Genomic DNA, 22754 nt, shown 5'->3' with positions numbered 1-22754 from the left:
GGACAGAATTTATTTTAATCCACTCTTTTCTAAGGCCTCCTTAGATCTTTATTTGAATGTCACTGGAACTCAGATGATTTCATTAACCTTATTGTCTAATGCAAATAACTACTGCATTTATTTACAATTCTCCTTATTTAGTCGCCAAGTTGCCACCGACTCTTGTGACTTCATGGACTCTAGCCGGTCACGCTTCGCTCTCTGTAGGATTTTCCAGACAAGAATACTAGAGTGTGCTGCCATTTCCTTCTGCATTATTTATAGCACGCAATAGAAACTGAAATTATACATACATTAGCTCTGAAGACCTAGTCATCGGCCGTGGGTGAAATTTACTGTAGAGTGCCTGCTTGTGCAACTGTTCAATTCTTTGCATTCCAGCTGTGCGGAGAAGCCCCCAAAGTGACTTCACGCTTGCCCTGAACACTCTTTGTGCCCGAGTGCGTTCCAGTCTATGGCACAGCCGGAGTGTGCCAGGAACAGGATAGGTCCAAGCCGCGCGGTCTCCGGTTTGTCTTTATTGGAGACCTAGAAACTCACTCCGCCTGACTCTAGGTTGTTTCAAAGCCCGGGGCGCCCCTTCGTGGCGTGTGATGCAGAATACCAGCGCCGGCGCGCCCAACACCCCAGCCCGCAGGTGGCAAGCTAGTCCTTCAGCAGAAGAGGGGCGGCGGCGGAATCCAGCCGCGCAGCTGCCTCCGCCTTTCCCCATCCAAGCGCAAGGAAGGCGGGGCCATGGATTCGCCCCAAATGGAAGGACCCGCCCCGACCCATGGCCCCGCCCATCTCGGGTGGTCGGCCCGCGGCGATTGGCGGGGGCTGGGGGGCGGAGCTCCAGGAGGTGGGCTGAGGGGGCCGGGCCCGGGTCTGGACAAAAGCCGGGAAGAGGAAAAGCCCTGCCTGGGTGGCCAGATTCTGGGTTTCTGCTGAGGCCCCGTGAGAAGCCGGAACAGTTGGGCTCCAACCGGGATTGCCAAAGTGGACACTGAGTGACTGTGTGCTCCCGGGTCATCGCCAACGTACCTTCCCCGCAGGTAGCCGCAGGCTTCGAGGGGCGGCCCCGGGCTCTGGCTCCTGCGAGAACGCTCTGTTAGTGGGTAGTGTGGGGAAAAGGACGCTCAGATCTTGAGTATGCTAGGGGAAATTTAGCGGCGCGTCCTGGTCGCAAGGCAGCGGGAAAAAAAAGCCAGATAGTGGGCGTGGGAGAAGGAAATGGGAGAAAGACGGTGCTAGATGCCTGGTTGTGTAGGCGGCCCACTGTTAGGCATTGCAGGGTGAAACTGGGCAGGAGGAGGTGGCATGCGGTGACGTATGGAATGCCGGGTCTGCAGCAGAAGAAAAAACGGGCGGTAAGAATATGCAGGGACTCGTGGAAGACGAAGTCTTGGGTTTAGGGGGAAGAAGACGTGCGGCCTCGGCTGTTGGAGGACTTGGGCGTGTGCATGGAACTGGGGCCGCCGGGACTGGTAGTGCGGCGGGCTGGAGGCGTCCTTCTGGGGAGCTTGAAGGGGGCGGCGTGGGGCGGTCTCTAGGCCACCTGGTGGCTGCCGGGGGTGGAGGAAATGTCGCCGTCGGCATCTCCAGTTAAGGTGGAGAGGGGTTAAAGGTTCTGGCGCTCGGGAGGGAAGGGTCGGGCATGGAATGAGGAACCCAGCTGGCTTCGGTTGCACAAGGGCCACAAAGACGCATGCAGGCCAAGAGCCGGCTTGGTCACAGCGTCCCCGAAGGACATGCAAACCTCAGGACTAGCGGACGACGAACCCCGGCCGCGCCCACGGACGCGCCCTCCTCCGTGTGCAAGAAGGGGTATTTATTATACTTTATTTGGAAGGTGCATGCGGACCTAAAACTGCCCTTTGCCCCTTAGAGTGCACTCAGCACTGTATTTTAAAACAGATAAATAGGGCTGCCTGGCTTAAGAAAAAAAAAAGCAGCTAAATTCTCCGGAGAAGAGTTCTGGAGTGCCTTGTACCTTATCTCTGTCTTCTGTTTTTTTGTTTTAGGAGATAGGCTGAGTCTGCAAGATTGAGAGGAGTTGGGGTGATTAGAAATTGTAAAGGTGAGAATAAGTAATTCCTCCCCTTCTTTCATATGGCAATACTGCGTTTAACTGGTCATGGAGGTCTTGGAGGTGGTCGGAGGCCCTGTAAGGGAATGACTCAGGAATTTTTCCACCAATAAATTGCAACTGTTTTGTTGTTTCTTTCAGTCTAGAGTCTTCTCTGCAAGACACTTTTTTTTTTTTTTTTTTGGCACAGAAATTAGTGTAGTTCATGAACTCAGCTCCCTCCCCGCCCCACCCCCAGAAGCAGCTCTTCTTAAACTACTTTGTGTTAGTTCAGGTTTATTTTCTAGCATTGCACATGTGTGTCCGGAGAAGGCAGTGGCACCCCATTCCAGTACTCTTGCCTGGAAAATCCCATGGATGGAGGAGCCTGGTAGGCTGCAGTCCATGGGGTCGCTAAGGGTCGGACACGACTGAGCGACTTCACTTTCATGCATTGGAGAGGGAAATGGCAACCCACTCCAGTATTCTTGCCTGGAGAATCCCAGGGACTGGGGAGCCTAGTGGGCTCCTGTCTTTGGGGTTGCACAGAGTCCGACACAACTGAAGCGACTTAGCAGCAGCAGCAGCAGCAGCAGCACATGTGTGTCAGGAGACTGGAATTCAGCTGCTCAATAAATGAACTGGCTTGCTGGAAAAGGCCTTCCTTCTGAAATCAGGGTTTGGGTAGAGACAAAAATTCTGAGGGACTAGAGTAAAAAGTGAATTCGGTAGTATCTGAAGCCCACCCTCATAGGATTCAAATCTAGAAGAAATAAAATAGTGTCCTACAGTTTAGTAACCCAGGGTCTACAATAAAGCTTCACTTTTTAAATTAAAAGATGGTAAAAATGTAATGGATAAGTATCGTGAGGAAAACCTTTAATGTTTCAGTTATGCATTATGAAATATAGAAAGATTAATCAGAAAGTGTTTGCTCAACCAAAAAATATTATCACTTATTACTGAAATTTCAAGTTTGCTGTATGACTTTTTATTAACTGTATTTGCTGTTAAAGAAAAATAGCCAAGTCATAACTCTTGCATAATACTTCATAGGAATATGGCCTTGGAAATGTATCAAAACTGAGATAAGTTTGCTGCCTCTTTTTGTTTTGTTTTAAATACAAGGACAGATGTGACTGTGGGATCAGTATGATTAAATCATATACTTTAAGCTGTACTTTAAATTATACTTGAAATTACAAATGGGAAGTAGCTGACTCATTCACACCAGTGTGTTCACTTTTTTATTCTAGTTGAGTTCCAGATGGTCCCCCAGTAATGGTCTAGAGAACCTCCTAAATACTAATATAATAAGCAAAATCCCAGAATTGCAAATTGGGAAGTGAAAATGGGCCTACAGGTTAGAAATATATCTTGGCTTGTCATGAGGAACCGAATTTAAAATATAAAGGCCAGACAACTTTAATTCAACTTTTTGAGATAATGTTTATAGGCCTCTTCCTTAATAATATTTTAAAGTCAATTCTCCTGACTTTCAGTCCTCAACTGTAAATTAATAGAATAAAAGCAATCTGTTGTTATCTTCTAAGGGGAAAAATTGTTTCCATTAAAGCACTGTGAAAGGGAACAGATACCTTTAGCAGGCTCAGTGCCTCCTCTTACTCTCAGGAAACATGCCTTTCTTTAAGCCTAAGCCCTATGGCAACCCACTTCAGAATTCTTGCCTAGAGAATTTGGTGGACAAAGGAGCCTGGCGGGCTACAGTCCATGCGTTCCAAAGCATCAGACATGACTGAGCAACTAACACTTTCACTTTTTACAAAGGGCTTCCCAGGTGGGACTTATAGTAAAAAAAAAAAACCCATGAATACAGGAGACATAAGAAACACGGGTACAATCCCTGAGTCAGGAAGACCCCCCAGAGGAGGCCATGGCTACCCATTCCAGTATTCTTGCCTGGAGAATCCCATGGATAGAGGAGCCCAGGGGGCTACAGTCCAAAGGGTCGCAAAGAGTGGGAGGTGACTGAGCGCGTCCATAGGGTGTAGCCCTGCTGTCTCTGGGAATCAGATTGATTAGTATCTGCTACCCTCACATCACAGGAATACACTTCTTCCAGGAACAACTCCAATCCCCTATCCCACCCACTGACAGTTTGCATTTGCCCACTAATGACTGGAAGAATAGTCCAGGAGCTGGGATACCAAGGATAGGCCAGGGACATGTTCTGAGCAGTAGTCCTTCTCTATACATACAGATTGCTCTAATTGAGAAATCACTTTGTATTCAGTGTATCATCACCACTATCCTTTACTATCTCTAGGAAAATAGAGTTCCACCCGGAATTCTTCATCTTTCACTGGTAAAAAGACTTAATTAAATTTTCTTTAAAATGGGTCACTAGAACTTGTTGAATCTTGTTAAGGATAGTTGTTTTAACCAAAACAGCCTCTTAAAAAAGGGGAAATAGTAGTGCCCATCATTCTGTGCATCTTGAAGGCCTAGCACAATGAGGCATTGGATAGACTTGTTCAAATAAACATGATATTTTGGAAATAATCCCATTTGATAAGACAAACCAACAGTCAAGAATAAAGAATAGTGATTTACATTATTAAGGGCATGTGACAGGCTCCGGCTCCCCCACGCTCTAGCCGGATGGCCTTGGAAAACTTGCTTTCTTTTAGCAAAGTAGAATGGAAATACAATTTCCATTTTACAGGGTTGTTTTGAGTGTTGACTCAGAAATCACACAAGAGGCATGTAACACAATGCTTTATACAGAGAATGTATTCAATTCTAATGGTTAATGTAATTGTTATTAGCTTTCTGTGCAATCATGCTATTATGAATTGTTCTTTTTAGTAATCATCAAATTGTATTTTGCTTTTACACGGTAATGAAACAAATGATGAGATATGTGTCTTATGTTTTTTTCCTCTTAGAGGTTTACTGAAATCAAAATGTCTCAAAAAATCCAAGGCGGATCTGTGGTAGAGATGCAAGGAGATGAAATGACACGGATCATTTGGGAGTTGATTAAAGAGAAACTCATTTTTCCCTACGTGGAACTGGACCTGCACAGGTAAATGAATCACTTTGTCAAGCAGCAAACTCAGAAAGCATAATCCCTGTGATTTCGGGGTCTATATCACTTTTTTGCATAGATACCGCTATATCTTGTGAATAAAGCTTTGGGCGAGCTTATATGCAAACAAAACGTAGAACTGGTGTGCCCCTGTGCAGAGAGCAGCTCTGACAGTAGTCATTTGCAGCAAAGTAAGGGTTTATTTTCAGGGCACCAAGAAGGGAGTGGAGACAAGTCTCAGATCCACTCCAACTTGATCTTTGAGTTGTTTTTTTGTTTTTATTTATTATACTTTTGGGTACTCTGGGTCTTTGTTGTAGCACACTGGCTTTCTCTAGTTGTGGCGAGCAGGGGCTACTCTAGTGAGGATGTAGCAGCTCCTCATTGCAGTGGCTTCTCTTGTTGCAGAGCACAGGGTCTGGGCACAGGGGCTCAGCAGTTGTGGCACATGGGCTTAGTTGCCCTGCTGCACGTGGAATCTTCTGGACCAGGGATCAAACCTGTGTTCCCTGCATTGTCAGGGGGGTTCCTAACTACTGGACCACCAGGGAAGGCCTGCTGCTGCTGCTGAGTCGCTTCAGTCGTGTCCGACTCTATGCGACCGCACAGACAGCAGCCCACCAGGCTCCTCCATCCCGGGGATTCTCCAGGCAAGAACACTGGAGTGGGTTGCCATTTCCTTCTCTAGGAAGGCCTAAGGGTATTTTAAAATTGTGAAATTTCTGTGACTTTTCTTAAATGTTAGTTTCAGGGAAGTCAGGTTGCATCCAGTTTACATTCTCATGGCTCAGGGGACTGATCTTGTCCCTGGAGAAACAACTTGATTCTGTTGTTACTGATGATACCTAAACCACAATTAAAGTCATTCAGAGTGTTGTCACAATAGCAGTTTTAGTCACCTGAGTCTGGTTGACTAGTGTTAAATTAATACAGGATGGAGGTCAGAGGGGACCAGAGGAAAGAGTTTTAGATAGATTAATTATAATCTCCGAAGGGAACTCAATTTTAGGGGGACTGGGTTTCAAATATATATGAAATGAATCTTTAATTTTAACATAATACTAGAAATACTGGACTTGTCATTGTTCAGAAGAGAAGAATTACGATGGCAGCAAAGTGATTTCTCATGTCTTTCCAAGCCTCTATTTCCTGCAAGGGTTTTGTTTGTAATAAATCAGTGGCCAAGAGTAACACTAGGTACTATTTGCAGAGGGGAAAAGAATAGAGCTGCATGCCAGGTTGCTCAGTTGCGTCTGACTCTTTGCGACCTTATGAACTATAGCCTACCAGGCTCCTTTGTCCATGGGATTCTCCAGGCAGAATACTGGAGTGGGTTCCCATGCCCTCCTCTAGAGGATCTTCCAACCCAGGGGTTGAACCTACGTCTTTTACGTCTTCTTCATTGGCAGGTGGGTTCTTTACCACTAGCGCTGCCTGGGAATCCTCTAATAAATCAGTAAAAAATGTAGTTAACATAGTTTTATCCTTTCGAAAGGATAAAGTATTTTCTGTCACTCTACTTAACTAGTCAGTGGACCTTTTTACCTGTTCATTCCTTGTCTTTTCCGCGTTTTGTACAATTATAGCACAGAATTCTCAAAGTTATCTAATACAATCCCCACCTTTCAGGAGAAGTTCCCTAAACCATTTGTGTCCAAGACCCTGATGCTGGGAAAGATTGAGGACAGGAGAAGAAGGGGACAATAGAGGATGAGATGGTTGGATGGCATCACTGACTCAATGGACATGAGTTTGAGCAAGCTCCAGGAGACAGTGAAGGCCAGGGAAGCCTTCTGGTGTCTAAGCTGTTGAATGAGGGCTTCCCTGGTGACTCAGATGGTAAAGAATCCGCCTGCATTGCGGGAGACCTGGGTTGGGAAGATCCCCTGGAGGAGGGCATGGTAACCCACTCCAGTATTCTTGCCTGGAGAATCCTATGGACAGAGGAGCCTGGCGGACTAGAGTCCATAGGGTGGCAAAGAGCTGGACACGACTGAGCAACTTTCACTCACAAGCTGTTGATAATGTCTATGTTGCAACCTTGAGAAGGAGCAAACACCTGCAGAGGTCCATAAACACATAAGAAATGAAGCTTTTAAAACATTATCCAAATGAATAAAGAAACATTTTACAGACACCTTACATGCCAATAGGGCTCCCCTGATAGCTCAGTTGGTAAAGAATCTGCCTGCAATGCAGGAGTGAAAATGAAAGTGAAGTCGCTCAGTCGTGTCTGACTCTTTGCAACCCCACAGACTGTAGCCTACCATAGACTGTAGCCTACAGGCTTCTCCATCCATGGGATTTTCCAGGCAAGAGTACTGGAGTCGGTTGCCATTTCCTTCTCCAGGGAATCTTCCCAACCCAGGGATCGAACCAGGGTTTCCTGCATCACAGGCAGACACTTTACCCTCTGAGCCACCAGGGAAGCAATGCAGGAGACCCCAGTTCAATTCCTGGGTCGGGAAGATCCCCTGGAGATGGGATACACTACCCACTCCAGTATTCTTGGGCTTCCCTTGTGGCTCAGATAGTAAAGAATCTGCCTGCCATGTGGGAGACCTGGGTTCGATCCCTGGGTTGGGAAGATCCCTGGAGAAGGGAAAGGCTATCCACTCCAGTATCCTGGCCTGGAAAATTCCATGGACTGTATAGTCCATGGGGTCACAAAGTGTTGGGCACAACTGAGTGACTTTCCTGTACATGGCAATAGGTGAATTTGCAGAACAATTCCCATGATAATAGCTACAAAGATTCTCTTTAGCCTAGAGGCATAAGGAGCTTTAAAGGACAGTCATTATACCTAGAAGGCAGAGTCACTGGCTAAAAACTAAAAAATTTTTGGAGACTTAAACAAGTGTAAGTAGTTCCAAGATTGCTATTATTATTACATGATTGGTTCTTTTTGAGGCGAGCGGAATGATTCATTTGTTTTATTTTCTGTTGTCTAGACAGTGATTGGGACCATTTATTCATTCTTTTCACTTAGAAGCAAAAGAATCCACTGATGTGCTGTAAGCTTCTTCTGATGAAAAATGTTTCCTATGAACGTGAATATTGCTGACTACTGCTGTTTGAGTTAGGAGTGGACTTTTTATAGATATTCAGTACTTCCTAAGTCAGAAGATAAGAGTGTCTTTGTCAGTGCCAATGAAAAAAAAATTAATAATCAATCTAAGAAAGAAATGGAGAATTGTTTCATGTCAGCTTGAGTATTATAGCCCAAGAGACAGTCGTTCAGAAAGCTCTGAGGACCATTCTGCCCACTTGGGGTCAAAGAGCAGTTACGTAAGTTTTTGAGACAAAGGGTTATAGGTCATGTTGAAAATTTACACACAGTCCACAGCTGTGTGTACAAAGTGACCCCTTAGAAGATTAAGAAGGAAGGATAGCCTAAGGAGGTCTGGAGGTTGACAATTAATGCAGATTGACAATACACCCTCAAGGAGAGGGAGGAGGTGCGAACGGTTAAAGCAGTTTGGAATTATTTTTATTTGGAAATATATCACCAGATTGGATGCCCTTTTGCATTTCCATCACAAGTAGTGAGATATCTAAAGGAAGGAAAATACCAGAACTGAAACGAAAGATTGAGGGGCATGATGGTTCAGCAAATTTTGAAAGCTGAAAAAACTGGAAAACTTTTTAAGCCTTGGAGAACAAAATAAACTGTTACATTACTGTTTTGTTTTTCCTGCTTTTGACAAACTATTACCTACTTTAAAGTTTTACAGTCTTCTTCTCTGCTCTGGACAACCTGCTTTCTTTCACACACTGCATAACCTGCAGTCTGGGTGTTGGTGTATTTTAAGCTATAAATCAGTAGGCTATATAAAGTCATTGCTGGATTCCATTATTTATTCTATAAACTTCAGGCTTGTTTCCAGGACAAAGACTTGCCTGAGATTTAGGGAAAGGTTCAACATACAGCTAATTGGCCTTAATAGTGATTAACATTTTTTGGCAGTGACTGTCTCAGCTGTAACTCCCACCTCTTCAGTGCCAAACTGCAAGAAATCCTTTGAGTCCTCAGCTGCTTTATTTTTAGAGCACAGTATTTTCTAAGGGGAAAATAATACTTAGGTTTGGATTTTTATGCTAATCAGATGAAGAAAGTCTGCAGAAAGTGGTGGTAAAGAGTAGGCTGAGAGGAAAGAGTACAGTGGTTTGGTTTTTATTTCATTTCCTTCTCAACTGCTTCCCCCAACACAGTGTGGCCCAGTGGTTCAGCCCTTCTTAGAGGTTTTTTTAGTTGGCAGCCATCTTTGTGTTGAGGGTACACTAATGCTAAAACTCAGCAGATTTAGGTATGTATGGAGCCTTCACTTTCTGCAAGGCATGCACAGAGTGGTGCATGGGCCTAGAAGGGGAGTATCTTCAATCACCTGGAAAAGTTACGCTTTCAACCTTTCCCTCCCAGCTACGATTTGGGCATAGAGAATCGCGATGCCACCAATGACCAGGTCACCAAGGACGCTGCGGAAGCCATAAAGAAGTACAACGTTGGCGTCAAGTGTGCCACCATCACCCCCGATGAGAAGAGAGTGGAGGAGTTCAAGCTGAAACAAATGTGGAAGTCTCCAAATGGCACCATCCGAAATATCCTGGGTGGCACTGTCTTCAGGGAAGCTATTATCTGCAAAAATATACCCCGGCTTGTGAGCGGATGGGTAAAACCCATTATCATAGGTCGTCATGCGTATGGGGATCAAGTAAGTCGTGTTGGCATGACTTGACTTTCCTTGTTCTTTTCTTGTGGCCTTTGATTGCCCAGCAGTTCTGATATATATGTGCTTTATTCTCTTTTGGTGTCTGCTTCCATTAAGTGAGGTATGTGCTCAGTCCCTTCAGTCATGTCTGACTCTTTGTGACTCCGTGGACTATAGCCCTCCAGGCTCCTCTGTCCATGGAATTCTCCAGGCCAGAATACTGGAGTGGGTAGCCTTTCCTTTCTTCAGTGGATCTTCCCGACCCAGGGATCAAACCCGCGTTTCCTGCACTGCAGGCAGAATCTTTACCACTGAGCCACCAGGAAAGCCCACAAATGAGGTATAGAATTGAGAAATGAATATATATGTGTATATACACACACACACATAGACATTTAGATAAAAGTAAATTCGGATAAACTTACAGGTACCTATCTCACTATAAATGACTTTTTTATAGGCGTGTTTTTGTTTTTTATCTTTTTATTATGTTAAACCATATGATACAGACATTTTCGTATAATTTCCTGTGGTTTAACTAAATCAGTGGTTCAGCCAAACCAGGCTGTACAATAGGATCTTTTTATAGGTTTTTTGGTGTTTGTTTTGTTTTGCATTGCCATTTAAAAAAAACATTTTTTTTGTTTTAATTCCAATGCCTGTGTCCCACCCTACGCTAGGTAAATCTCAATTCCATGGTGTTTTAAAGCTCTCCAGGTGATTCTAATGTGCAGACAGAATTGAGAACTACCAAAGATTATTATATTAAACATGATCATTTCGTGCATAAAAGGACAAACTAACTCAGTAGTTGAAAGCAGTCTCTTCAGAACATTCCTCCTTGGGGGAATAAAAAAAGTCTAGTTTCTATAATAGTGTACAATTAGGCTTGTTGCCAAATTAAACAGAAACATTACCAACTAAACAAAATAAAAATTCTGTGTTGAAACTAAAGTTTTAGACTTTCATAGAAAGCAGCTCATGTCTTAGAAGAGCCTTAAAAACAAGAGTCTCTGTCCCTGACACCCAGAGGCTTTGATGTCGCCATCATTAAAAACAGTATGGGCAGAGCAGACCACTCTCTGTTCCTGGGGGCTGGGTTACCAGGTCAATCCTTGAGCGGCAGTTCACTTTGTTCTACTGTATATTTCAGGATATCCCTTTATCCTGGCAATTCCCTTCACAGATAATTCTCAGAGGCTCAGAAGAGGGAATGTAGATGAGATTGCTAGACTCACTAGTCCTGGGAACATGGCTCTAAGTTGTATCCTTTTTTTCCTTTTCCCTTTTTTAAAAATTATTGTGGCATCAATCACTGGAAGAATGGTCATTCTGTTTACTAAAGTCTACTAGATTGAAAATTGCAAGCATCTAGAAAGCATTTATGGTACTTTGACACCTTTTGAGAAATCTGAATCAATTACTACCCATAAATATCAGAAATGTTCTGCATAGAATAGACATTAGTCTGTCATTATCTGACAGCTCTTCTTTCGGCTGTCTTTAGTATTGCTATAAACAAAGATAAATAAGTGTGACTGGCATCTGCTGGTACCTGACTCTGAAAGTATTCTAATCTAAGCCATTGAAGAAGGTACAAGGCAACAAATATTGACATATGCCTAGTGTGGGCTGGGGATTTTTTTCCTTACCTGTGACAGAGGTAGCTGTCCTTAGAAGGCCCTTTCTTAAGGGTCATCAGCCTACTGCAGCTGCTTCCAGAATGATTGCTTTCTATGGGCAAGTCCTGGGCTGGACCTTAGTAGAATAATGTTCATGAAGAGAGCAAGCCCTGAAGGTCCAAGGACCAGACCCTGAATGGGTTATTTGCATTACATCATAGTTGCTCCCTTGTAAGATTGATGGAAGAATCAAATGAGATAATGTGGGATACAGGTTAATCACTTAAAGTGTGTCTCATAGTGAGGACCAGGCATTAGCACTCTCAACATCATCTTCAATGCCATGCTGCACTTAATCACTCCATCATGTCCGACTCTGTGCCCCATGGACTGTAGGCCACCAGACTCCACTGTCTGTGGGAATTCTCCAGGCAGGAATACTGGAGTGGGTTGCCATGCCCTCGTGGGGGATCTTCCCAACCCAGGAATCAAACCCAGGTCTCCCACATTGCTGGCGGATTCTTTATCGTCTGAGCCACCAAGGAAGCCCATCTTCAGTGCTACAGTTAGTATATTGTCATCCCCCAAGAGAAGACTTCCTTGGCCTCCAGGTTATGGTCATTTCTCTTCCTCCATCTTCCAGTAGCATTTTTTATCTATGCCCGCTGTTGACATTTGGAAGCTCTTAATGTTGCTTCACGTTTGTATGACGTTGTTAGGTCATAGGCTTTGTAAGAGGGAATACTTTGTTACTCTCTTTCATACTCATATTTGTACTTGGAAAACTGCCCCTTACGTTGTAGGCACCTGATAAATACTGATTTCTAATGTGTATTCCTACTAACTAGCTTTGGGATTCTCTGGACCTCTTTATCTCCATCTCTCAATTAGAAAGTTGGGCTACACTGTACTATTGTCTAGGTGTCTTCCAGCTCTGTATTCTATGGTTTTTTTTCCCTTCATGTAATTCTAGTTAGGACAGTTTGGCTATTTCTTTTCTTTTTTCCCCCCTATACAGTATAGAGCAACCGATTTTGTTGTGCCGGGGCCTGGAAAAGTAGAGATATCCTACACACCAAGCGATGGATCCCCCAAAACGGTATACCTAGTACATAACTTCACAGGTAGGTTTGTATTTTTCATTTTTTTTAACAGGCCATTTAGACAACGTTATCACCGGTTTTTTAAAGTTAGTTGCATGTTTGCCTAAAAATGCAACCTGAATCTATAGTATTTCCGCAGGACTCAAAACCTAACATAAAAAAGTCATTGGCTTCCTGTGGCATAAAAGAAATTAGCCACTTAATTCACTTAATTGAAAATACAGATAGATAATTATGCATCTCAAAACAGGGAGGGAAGGTTGACAGGAATCTGTCATGCGCAAATTACATCAATTAAATGTTAATAGCCCCAAATTGCCTGTTATATAATCCTACGCTTTGGCTCTGGTAGGGTTTGTGTTTGAAAATGGCTCTTTTATTTATTTGCTGAAGTTTTTTTCTGGTTCTGAGTGTTTATTTTGTAAAAGTGGACTGTTTGGGTTTTGTTTTGTTTTGTTTTGTTTTGTTTGCTTCTTCTCTTCCCTCGATTTTGCTGTTTCTAAGGTTCAATATGGCAAATCCCAGCCAAAAGTTGTTGAAAGAACAGAGGACTTTCCCCATTGTTAAGCTTGTTAAAAGAACTCACACAAACAAAATCTCAAAATTTACCTAGCTGTTGTTCTTCTTGAGTCCTCTAAGTCATATCATTTTAAAGGAATCTAGTTCTGCCAGTTTCCGCACCTCTCTCATCCTTATTCCCAAACTGGCCCTGGGCAGTAGCATGGATTCAAGTTCTAGTTTTCAGTAATAACAGAGTTCAAACAGTAAGAGTTGTGAAACACCAGTGATTACATGGCGCATGATTATTTCTGCCAAAGCAGAACCAACTTTCAGTATTCTCAAGGAAATTACAAGAATTTTCATTCTGTGTTTGAAATGTATTCTTAGTGACTGAAGATTGAGTGCACACTTAAACCTTAAAAAACATGCTTGAAATTTTTTAAAGTGTGAAAATAATTTAAAAATTATTTACCCCTTCTTCAGTGTGTTTCTGGTTCATATCAGTTCTTGGTATTTCAGGATCCAAAAGACCATGTTTTTCTCATGGGTACTGGCCTTTCAAAACAAGTTAGAATGTCCTTACCTAGAATTGTCTTTCCTCCAATTATGTGTCTCAGAAACGCATGGAATACTGAAATTGGAAGCCTGAACTCAGACATGAGAACTGGAAGTGGGCTATTTTGGTGGTGGGGGTGGATTTAGACTTGCTACAGCTGTACCCTATTTACCTTTCTTTTTTTTTCTTGTTTTCCCCTCACAGAGAGTGGTGGTGTTGCCATGGGGATGTACAATCAAGATAAGTCAATCGAAGATTTTGCACACAGTTCTTTCCAGATGGCTTTGTCTAAGAATTGGCCTTTGTATCTGAGCACCAAAAACACTATTCTGAAGAAATACGATGGACGTTTTAAAGACATCTTTCAGGAGATATATGACAAGTAACTACAGTTCTTTTTTTCCTTTTTTTTGGTCACAAATGGTGGCATTTATAGTATAGAATTTGTATGCTTATCCCTTTGATTCTGGGACAAATTGAGTGAAAACCATTACTATCTCATTAAGATAAGGACAGAACTGAGATTTAACAAGGGTTGAAACAAAACTCTTGAGTTGCTTTTAGAAGGGGAATGTGTTCTCAGATAAAGGTCCCACATTTGTTTCAGAGCCAGGATTATTTAATGTATGAGTAAATGTACCCTGTTAGTGATAGAAAGTTCTGATTTTCCACGTGTGTAGGTTTCTGAATTGGGCCTATTCCATTTTCTTTCTTCGTAATATTTATTTATTTCACCAGATCTTAGTTGCTCACGCAGGATCTTTAGTTGCAGCAAGAGAAATCTAATTCCCCAACCAAGGATCAAACCTGGGGCCCCTGCACTGGGATCTCAGAGTCTTAGCCACTGGACCACCAGGGAAGACCCCATTTCCATTCTTTCTGAAGCCCACTGTTATGATTTAAAACTCTCCTTTTGGGAATTCCCTGGCAGTCCAGTGGTTAGGACTCCACACTTTCACTGAGAAAGGTGTGGGTTCAATCCCTGGTCAGGAAACTAAGATCTTGCAAGCTGTGGGGCACAGCCAATAATTTAAATAAAGAAAATAAAGAAAACTTTGCTTTAATGGAGTTGTTTGAACTTAAATCTACATTTATAATCATTTTAGATTCAACAGTACTTGAGGACTTGTTAACTTCTAAGATGGCATTCCTCCCTTTAGATATAAGCATTCAGACCAGGGCTGGGATTTTAGGTATCCTTCCCAAGACATTTTAATACCTCCTTCCATTCCATATCTATATCAAACTTGGAAGCTGTCCAGATTTCCTGAATGATACTGGGCAGTAAAATAGTCTTTCTCTACCTGCTTATATTCTTTTTTAATATATATCCTTAAGGCAAGCTCAATCCCAAGAAACTGGTGAGTAGTATATTGAAAACTGTAAAAGTAGTATTAATACTTGGAACACTGTCGTCTTGCCTAATTCTCACATCTCTGCCAAGTGGATGAAATCACCCTTACACATGGGAAAATGGGAGTTTCATAGCTAGAAAATGAGTGGGCAGGGATTTCAGCCCATGTCTGTCATATCCCCAAATTTGTGTTGCTTCTACTAAAACATGCTGCTTCCAGCCCCACCTCCAGCCTTTCAGAGAGGCACATGGTATCCCAGCAAAACCAATTTCCTTTGTCTATTGTTCTCTTCTCTTTCTCGTTTCTCAGGCAGTACAAATCTGAGTTTGAAGCTCAGAATATCTGGTATGAGCACAGGCTTATTGATGACATGGTGGCCCAAGCTATGAAATCGGAGGGGGGCTTCATTTGGGCCTGTAAGAACTATGATGGGGACGTGCAGTCAGACTCCGTGGCCCAAGGTAAGGAGCTGGAGGACAAGTGGAGGTGAGGCTTGGCCTGCGGCCAACAGGTGGTGCCCAGGTGTGGAAAGAGGGATTCTGTAGCCCTTGGTAAAGCTCATGAAATGGTGAGACATTCAGGTCCATCTTCTCAGCTGACTGATGAGGAAAGTAAGCTCAGACTGGGTAAGCGACTTCTCTCAGGGGTGCCCAGGAAGTGACTCAGTAGGGTTGAATCTCCAGCCTTAGATGTTAACACAGTTTATGTCTCAACCCTTTTCCCTCTTTTGAGTTTCACTGCCTCCAATGGGCAGCCCAATCACCTAATCTGAAAATCACTGTTTTTCCCTACCTTCCAATAAGAATGTAAAACACTAGGGGACTCGGGAGAGAAGGGGCCAGGGTTATCTCATAACCAAGGGGCCTCCCTCCCAAGAGCCTGTTCATCCCATGACTGGTACAAATTACGTCCCTTTTGCCAGCCTTGACAGCTGTTCCATACCACATAAAACACATGTGTTTACTGCTTAGCTCTAAACACATGAAATCCAGCAAAGAAGCAGAAATTCCAGAAACGAGGAGCTTCATGCTGGAGATAAGGACCAGAGGAGCAAAAGCTCTCTCTTCCCTGCCTTCCTCAGTGCTAAGCTGTCCATGAAGTGGTGTGCACTGAATTTCCCTAATGAATGTTTGTGTTCACTTCAGTCGCATTTGCTTTTCCCCAGGAAGTACTACTTTTGCTTTCTCTTGTGAAAAGTTAATCATTGCTATCAGTTTGAAAATCAGTAGATCTGCCTGGTTAAAGATAACTTTGATGTCAGATAAATGAGTTACCCAGGTCTTTCTTTACCCTCCTTCTGTTTCTCTTGCGTGCTGTGTGCTGTCGTCAGTCATGTCCGACCCTGAGACCCTATGGACCATAACCTGCCAAGCTGCTCTGTCCATAGGATTCTCCAGGCAAGAATACTGGAGTGGGTTGCCATGCCCTCCTCCAGGGGATTGTCCTGAGCCAGGGATCCAACCCACACCTCTTATGTCTCCTGCACTGGCAGGTGCATTCTTTATCACTGGTGCCACCTGGGAAGTCATCACAGTTGTTTGAGTGCAGCAGAGAAAGGAGTTATCTTTGTGATGGAATTATCACAAATCAAGGACAGCAAAGTTCTTAGAATGGGACCAGATCATCTCATGGTTTCTAAATGTCCTCATGGCAATTACAGGGTATCTGGAGGGATATTGCAAATGTTATTGTCAAGCTGTGGAGGTTCAAAGGACTTCAGAGCAAGAATGCTGCAGTGCATGTCCAGCCGTGCACTGATAAGATACCTGGAACCAAGACTCTGTGTCTGGGCAGTGCCTGCAGATAAAGGTGACCTCAGCATAGCAGATTAAAAGGCAGCAGAGCTTCCTCACATGCATTCTTTTCTAGAGGCATGAACTACTTTGGACTCAAACCAAACATTTTATTTCTGTCCTCAGTTTTGACAGTGGTACCAACTAGTGTCTCATGGATAAATAGATAGACTATCACCATGGATATGGCCCCAGACATCTCCAGTCAGTGAATATTTGAGCCTCTACTGAAGCCTCATACCAACATAGCGATAGGAAAAGTGAAAATGAAAGTGAAGTCGCTCAGTCGTGTCCGACTCTTTGCGACCCGTGAACTGTAGCCCACCAAACTCCTCCGTCCATGGGATTCTCCAGGCAAGAATACTGGAGTGGGTTGCCATTTCCTCCTTCTCCAGGGGATCTTCCCGACCCAGGGATCGAACCTAAGTCTGCCACATTGCAGGCAGACGCTTTAACCTCTGCACCACCAGGGAAGCCCTTAAATACAAGAATACAGTCTCTCAGAAAACCTCCTATAGAGACAGCTTTCCTATAGTCATAGGAAAGGAGCTGCTAATTCGGTACAGAAATTGCTAATTGTACTCAAAGAGTTTATAAAGATTTTTTTCCTTACTTTCAAACCAAAAAAAAAAAAAGGTAGCAGCCTATTATTAATTTGCATTGTTAACTCCACAGGTACTATGGGAGGTAGCAAAAATGGCAAAAAGTGGTCTTTGAATCCGAATGTAAGAAAAAATGAGTAAAAGAAGGAAAGTCAATCACATGGACTTAAAAGTTGGTATTCGGTTCTCTGACTAGAAAACCACAGAACAGAATCGTCTGGTGAGGCTGTAAAGGAGAGCAGGGGCGAGTGGGATGTGCTCGGATCCATCCTAGTCTGCTTTGAACCAGCTTTCTCTTCCCAGTCCCGCGTGAGCCTATGAGCAGCTTGGTGGCTGGAAACAGCTCCTGAATCTTTATTTTCCCAGAATTGCAGAGCACCTGCACAAGAGCATAACAGTAATATACTGAACTCTTATTCTCTGGAGGGTAGTATTCTAAGGAATAAGAATGTGTTTTCTTTTCATATATAGTCATGAATATATGCATATACATCTAATGCTCACAACAGCCCTATGAAGTAGGTGTTTTTACTATTCTCCCCCCCTCCTTTTTTAAAGATTTGTTTATGTATTTTTATTTTTGGCCACGCTGGGTCTTCATTGCTGCACGCAGGCTTTGTCTAGTTGTGGAGAGTGGAGGCTTATCACTGGTGGCTTGTGTTGCTGCAGAGCACAGGCTCTAGGGCGTGCAGGCTTCAGTAGTTGGCACACTTGAACTTAATTACTCCTCAGCACGTGGGATCTTCCCGGGCCAGGGATTGAACCTGCTTCTCCTACACTGGCAGGTGGATTCTTATCCACTGTACCACCAGGGAAGCCCTGCTATACCCATTTTACAGGTAAGGAAACTGAGCCACAGTAGCTAGGAAGTCATGGAACTAGGGTGGAATACAGGCAGTCAGACCATGAGCAGGTGCCTCTGAAGTAAATAAGTGAGGAAAAACACAGCCTTTTCTGAAAGGCAGAAGAGTGATGACTCCATGCACCCATGTTTATTTTGTCCACTGAGTCCTGTCAAGATGAAGTCCTTTTCTTTCCTCTCTGGGAGACCCAGTGCTCTTCCTACACTTGAATCCCATCCTTCGTGTTCTGCCGCTCACAGGTTATGGCTCTCTCGGCATGATGACCAGTGTGCTGGTTTGTCCAGATGGCAAGACAGTAGAAGCAGAGGCTGCCCACGGGACTGTAACCCGTCACTACCGAATGTACCAGAAAGGACAGGAGACATCCACCAATCCCATTGGTAAGATAGTGTTGGCTGCTGCATTGATTTCCAACCAGAACAGAAATCTCCAAAGGGACTCCAACATGTGTTCCTTTGGCTGCCCAATGCTTTGTGTATAAAACCATCACCTAACAGCTGATTTGTCCTATCAATAAGAACTGCTTTAATATGTTTCTTAAAATATACACAATATATGCTTTTCCATTTTGTGGGAGAATATATATTACAGAGAAGAATGTTATCAACAAGCATTTTCCTTTTCCTTTTCTTTTGCTGCAGTGAAACATCACATGTGGCTGAGAATCCAAAGCCACATTGACAGACCCCTAACTAAATTTCAAGGACAATGCTTTTTTTAATTAATTTTTTTTATTTTTGGCTGTGCTGGGTCTTTGTGCTGTGCACAGTCTTTCTTTAGTAGCAGAGGTAGGGGCTACTCTCTAGTTGCAGTGTATGGGCTTCTCATTGTAGCGGCTCCTCTTGCTTCAGAGCACGAGCTCTGGAGCATGGGCTCAGTAGTTGTGGCACACAGGCTTAGGTGTCCATGTCATGTGAAATTCTCCCAGACCAGGGATTGAACCCACATCCCCTGCATTGGCAGGTGGATTCTTAACCACCGGACCACCAGGGAAGTCCTCAAGGACAGTACTTTAAAAACAGATTACAGCCTGGAAAAAGAGACCAGTACAGATGAGATAAAAGAGGTTGTGACCTATTCCAAATTAGTAAGTTCCCTACCATGACTATATGCTTTCTTAAAGCTACAAAATCCAAAACATTTCCTCTACAAAAATGCAGGTTTTTTTTTTTTTAAGTTTCTATTGGATAAAATATTTCCTGAAACTTACAGCTCATGTGAATAGCATCCAATGAAATCAGTCACCTAAACAAAAGAAATATTCTATTTTGTCAAACAAAGACTTGGGAATATTTCTAATCAGCATGATTGAATTGTGGTTTTTTTTTTATTCCCCCTGTCTTTCAGCTTCCATTTTTGCCTGGACCAGAGGCTTAGCCCACAGAGCTAAGCTTGATAACAATAAAGAGCTCAGCTTTTTTGCAAAGGCTTTGGAAGAAGTCTGTATTGAGACCATTGAGGCTGGCTTCATGACCAAGGACTTAGCTGCATGTATTAAAGGTTTACCCAAGTAAGTATAAGATGCTGTAAGCTCTGTGGTCAAATTACCATTTATCCTCACTGGGCTCAAAACATCAAGTGGTTTCTGGAGTTACATGAATTATGATTTGTCATCTGGTTCAAGAGTCAGGAGACATTATCTGTAAACTGTCAGATAATAAACATTTCAGGCTTTACGGAACATATGGCAAGTATTGAACTTTGCCTCCACGGCAGGAAAGCAGTCAGTGGTGATACAAGAACTAAGGGGAGTGGCAGTGTTCCAATCAAACCCTGTGTACAGAACCAGGCTGCAGCCTGGACTGAGTTCATGAGTCAAGCTGTAGTGTGCTCACCCCTGATCTAGTTGGCAGTCAACTGGGTGGCAAGGTTCTGCTTAATTTAACAAAAGTACAGACATTTTGAAACAAAGGGACCTCCAAGCCTGTTTTATTCCACCTCTTTATCTTCAATTTAGTAAGAAAAGTAAGCAGCACAGGTACAAGTTGTCCAGTTGCGTATAGTCCCTTAAGTATCTGTAGCCGGCTGTCAGATAATTGTTTTGCCCAGGACTTTTTTGAGAACATGGAAGCCTGTATCCCAGCTGAATTAGCTGCTATTCAGGGATTTCCTCCCTCAATCAAAGCTGGCTACTATGGCTCATGTCAAGAAACGATACTAAAAAAACAATAAAATTCTGTAAAGCAATTATCCTTCAATTAAAAAATAAATTTTTAAAAAAAGAAGTGATACTAAAATCTAACACCAATCCCATGTCTCATTCGTGGGTCCTCAGAGATCTCTGTTAGGGTCAGTATACATCAATCATGGGGATATACTCCATTACTACATCTTTCTTATTTTAAATTTTCAGCAAGAATGCAATGTCTGAAATGTTCCCATCAGTGTGTTACTTTTAAGCCTACTTGGATAGGCACCTGTCATCAGGATTATGAGAGCCAGTCCATTGTCTTTTGTTTTTTAAGAAAGACAAAGGTAAATATAAGAGCACCAGAGTGGTTTTTTGTTTGTTTATTTGTTTGAGGACATGTGAAAATTTGTAGGGATATAAGTAAAAAGATGACTGTACCTGGATATGTTCTGTTATTTTAATGAAGAATGAGAAATAAATAGAATGATTTCAGTCTCCCAGGCATTAGTCTGAATGAAGCTCTGGGGCAGTTTTACTGTTAAAGCTATAAGACCAGGAACCCCTGGGAGTGTGTGTGTGTGGCCTGGCTCCACTCAGACTGCCTGTAGCCTGGGTCAGCCCCTTGAACAGTAAATGCAGTCATCGGCCATAAACTTGTAGCTTGTTAACATTAATCACTTTTCTTCTAGAAATAAATAGAATGCTACTTTAAGTAGCATGTTCCAGACTTTTCCTCTACCTGCTACCAGATCAAGACAAACTAAATTTCCTTCTTTTTTCCTTCCTCTATTAGCGTGCAACGTTCTGACTACTTGAATACATTTGAGTTCATGGATAAACTCGGAGAGAACCTACAGTTAAAACTAGCCCAGGCCAAACTTTAAGGTCATTTCTTGTCTTTGGAGGATATTTTTTTTTCTGGTAACTAGGGTCTACTGGTTTACATTTTTCTCTATAACTCTCAAGGGTAAAGGCAAAATCAATTTTGTAATTTGTTTAGAAGCCAGAGTTTATCTTTTCTATAAGTTTACAGCCTTTTTCTTATGCATACAGTTATGCCACCTTTGTGAACGTGGCCGGGGACTTTTTTTTAAATTTTATTTTCTACTAATAGCCTAGGAATTATTTTTAATGTCCACTTGTACTCACTGTCACTTTTTCTCATGTGCTGAGATCAATGACCAAAATGAACAGTGCTCAAAAGGATAAACTATAGCCATGGTATTATTCCCTGAAATTGTATAAAGTAGAGATTCATTCCTTTTCCCGCTTTCCATGGCCTGGGGCCATGGATCATTCTAATGTAACAGATATCTCATTATCTGCAGTAGAAGCTGCATGTTAGACTTGCATATGATTTGAAATGAAGAGCATGGCCGTAACTAAAACGTGTTGAAGACTCATCTTTGTTAAGAGCTCTAGTTGAATCTTTTAAAAATACTAAATATTTTTGAGCTCCCTGGAGAATCCAGAAGAAATACTACCTGGATGGTGGTGGGGTGGGGGTTGTCCTCTGTGTTTGTCTCCTCCTCCTGGCCTTGTGTGGCCTAAGTATTTTGCAACCTTGAACAGCATGTTTCATCCAAGTGCAATAATACAAGCTGCACCTTTTTTTTGGACCTCTGCTGGCCTCTTTTATTTCCTTTATATAAATGTGATTTTTCAGAAGTTGATTGTAAACACTATTCTAGTCCTGTTCTTCATCTAAACTATCGATTTTAATTAAAATTCACTGCTAATGAACTAGTCTCCTGAGTTTTTATTTATCGACTGTATTGTAGGTACCCAGAACCCTGCTAGATCCTAGCCATAGGAATTTGGTTTTAAAAAAAGTCTCTGCCCTCAAGGAGTTTACTGTGGGGGGAAATGGTTAGGTAAACAGATAGTAAGATGTGGATTCTACAGAGAGAGGGAAAGAACACCAAAGATCGAACAAAAAGGGAACAATAGGGAATATTAGGGAATTGAGTCTGTGTGTATGCTGAGGAGTTTAGTATTATTAGCATATAAGTTAATAGGGAGCCAGTGAAAACTTAAGGGAGGGACATGATCATATTTTCATTTAAAAAAATAACACTTTGGACACTTTTTGTGAAGAATGCATAGTAGTGGAATGAGGCAGGGTGTGATGAGCACAATTGAGGAAAGAAGACCAGTTACAAGGTGAAAAGACGAAGATCTCAATTGGGATAATGGCACTGAAAGTAAAGAGAGTGGGGTGGATCCTGAGAAAAGAAAGTAGAACAGGAGGGGATTGGGGGCTCCCAAGAAATGTGGGTGTTGGGGGAAGAAACAGTCAAAGACATTTCCCAAGCTTTCAGCTCTACAGACCTGGACAAAGCCTGCTCCACATCATTTTCTGTATTTTGGAGAAGGAAATTGGGCATTTTGATCAAGCTGACAAAGTACATCAGCAGCCA

General features: G+C 42.8%; 1 protein-coding gene across 2 annotated transcripts; it reads left to right on the top strand.

Annotated features, from left to right (window-relative positions):
* The first annotated feature begins 852 nt into the window (after window positions 1-852).
* Window positions 853-22077, top strand: IDH1 (isocitrate dehydrogenase (NADP(+)) 1). 2 transcript variants are annotated; one of them, XM_055573298.1, is made up of 10 exons: window positions 853-1034; window positions 2004-2059; window positions 4957-5096; window positions 9520-9811; window positions 12449-12554; window positions 13795-13972; window positions 15255-15406; window positions 18443-18583; window positions 19551-19713; window positions 21128-22077. In XM_055573298.1, exons 3-10 carry the CDS (start codon window positions 4975-4977, stop codon window positions 21216-21218), a joined length of 1245 nt encoding a protein of 414 aa, XP_055429273.1. In that variant the 5' UTR covers window positions 853-1034; window positions 2004-2059; window positions 4957-4974; the 3' UTR covers window positions 21219-22077. The 2 variants fall into 2 exon arrangements, with proteins under 2 accessions (XP_055429273.1, XP_055429274.1); XM_055573299.1 differs by lacking the exon at window positions 853-1034 and adding an exon at window positions 1786-1806.
* Window positions 22078-22754: the final 677 nt, after the last annotated feature.

This window comes from Bubalus kerabau, chromosome 3 (genome assembly GCF_029407905.1).
Source record: "Bubalus kerabau isolate K-KA32 ecotype Philippines breed swamp buffalo chromosome 3, PCC_UOA_SB_1v2, whole genome shotgun sequence".
Lineage (NCBI taxonomy): Eukaryota > Metazoa > Chordata > Mammalia > Artiodactyla > Bovidae > Bubalus > Bubalus kerabau.
This window is presented reverse-complemented; position numbering and strand designations above follow the sequence as displayed.

What these genes read in the sequence shown, in the direction of transcription:
- IDH1 (XM_055573298.1), top strand. Translation starts at nt 4,975, where the DNA reads ATGTCTCAAAAAATCCAAGGCGGATCTGTGGTAGAGATGCAAGGAGAT. An exon ending in GTGGAACTGGACCTGCACAG is followed by an intron (nt 5,097 to 9,519) that starts GTAAATGAATCA and finishes TTTCCCTCCCAG; the next exon opens with CTACGATTTGGGCATAGAGA. An exon ending in TTTCAGGAGATATATGACAA is followed by an intron (nt 13,973 to 15,254) that starts GTAACTACAGTT and finishes CTCGTTTCTCAG; the next exon opens with GCAGTACAAATCTGAGTTTG.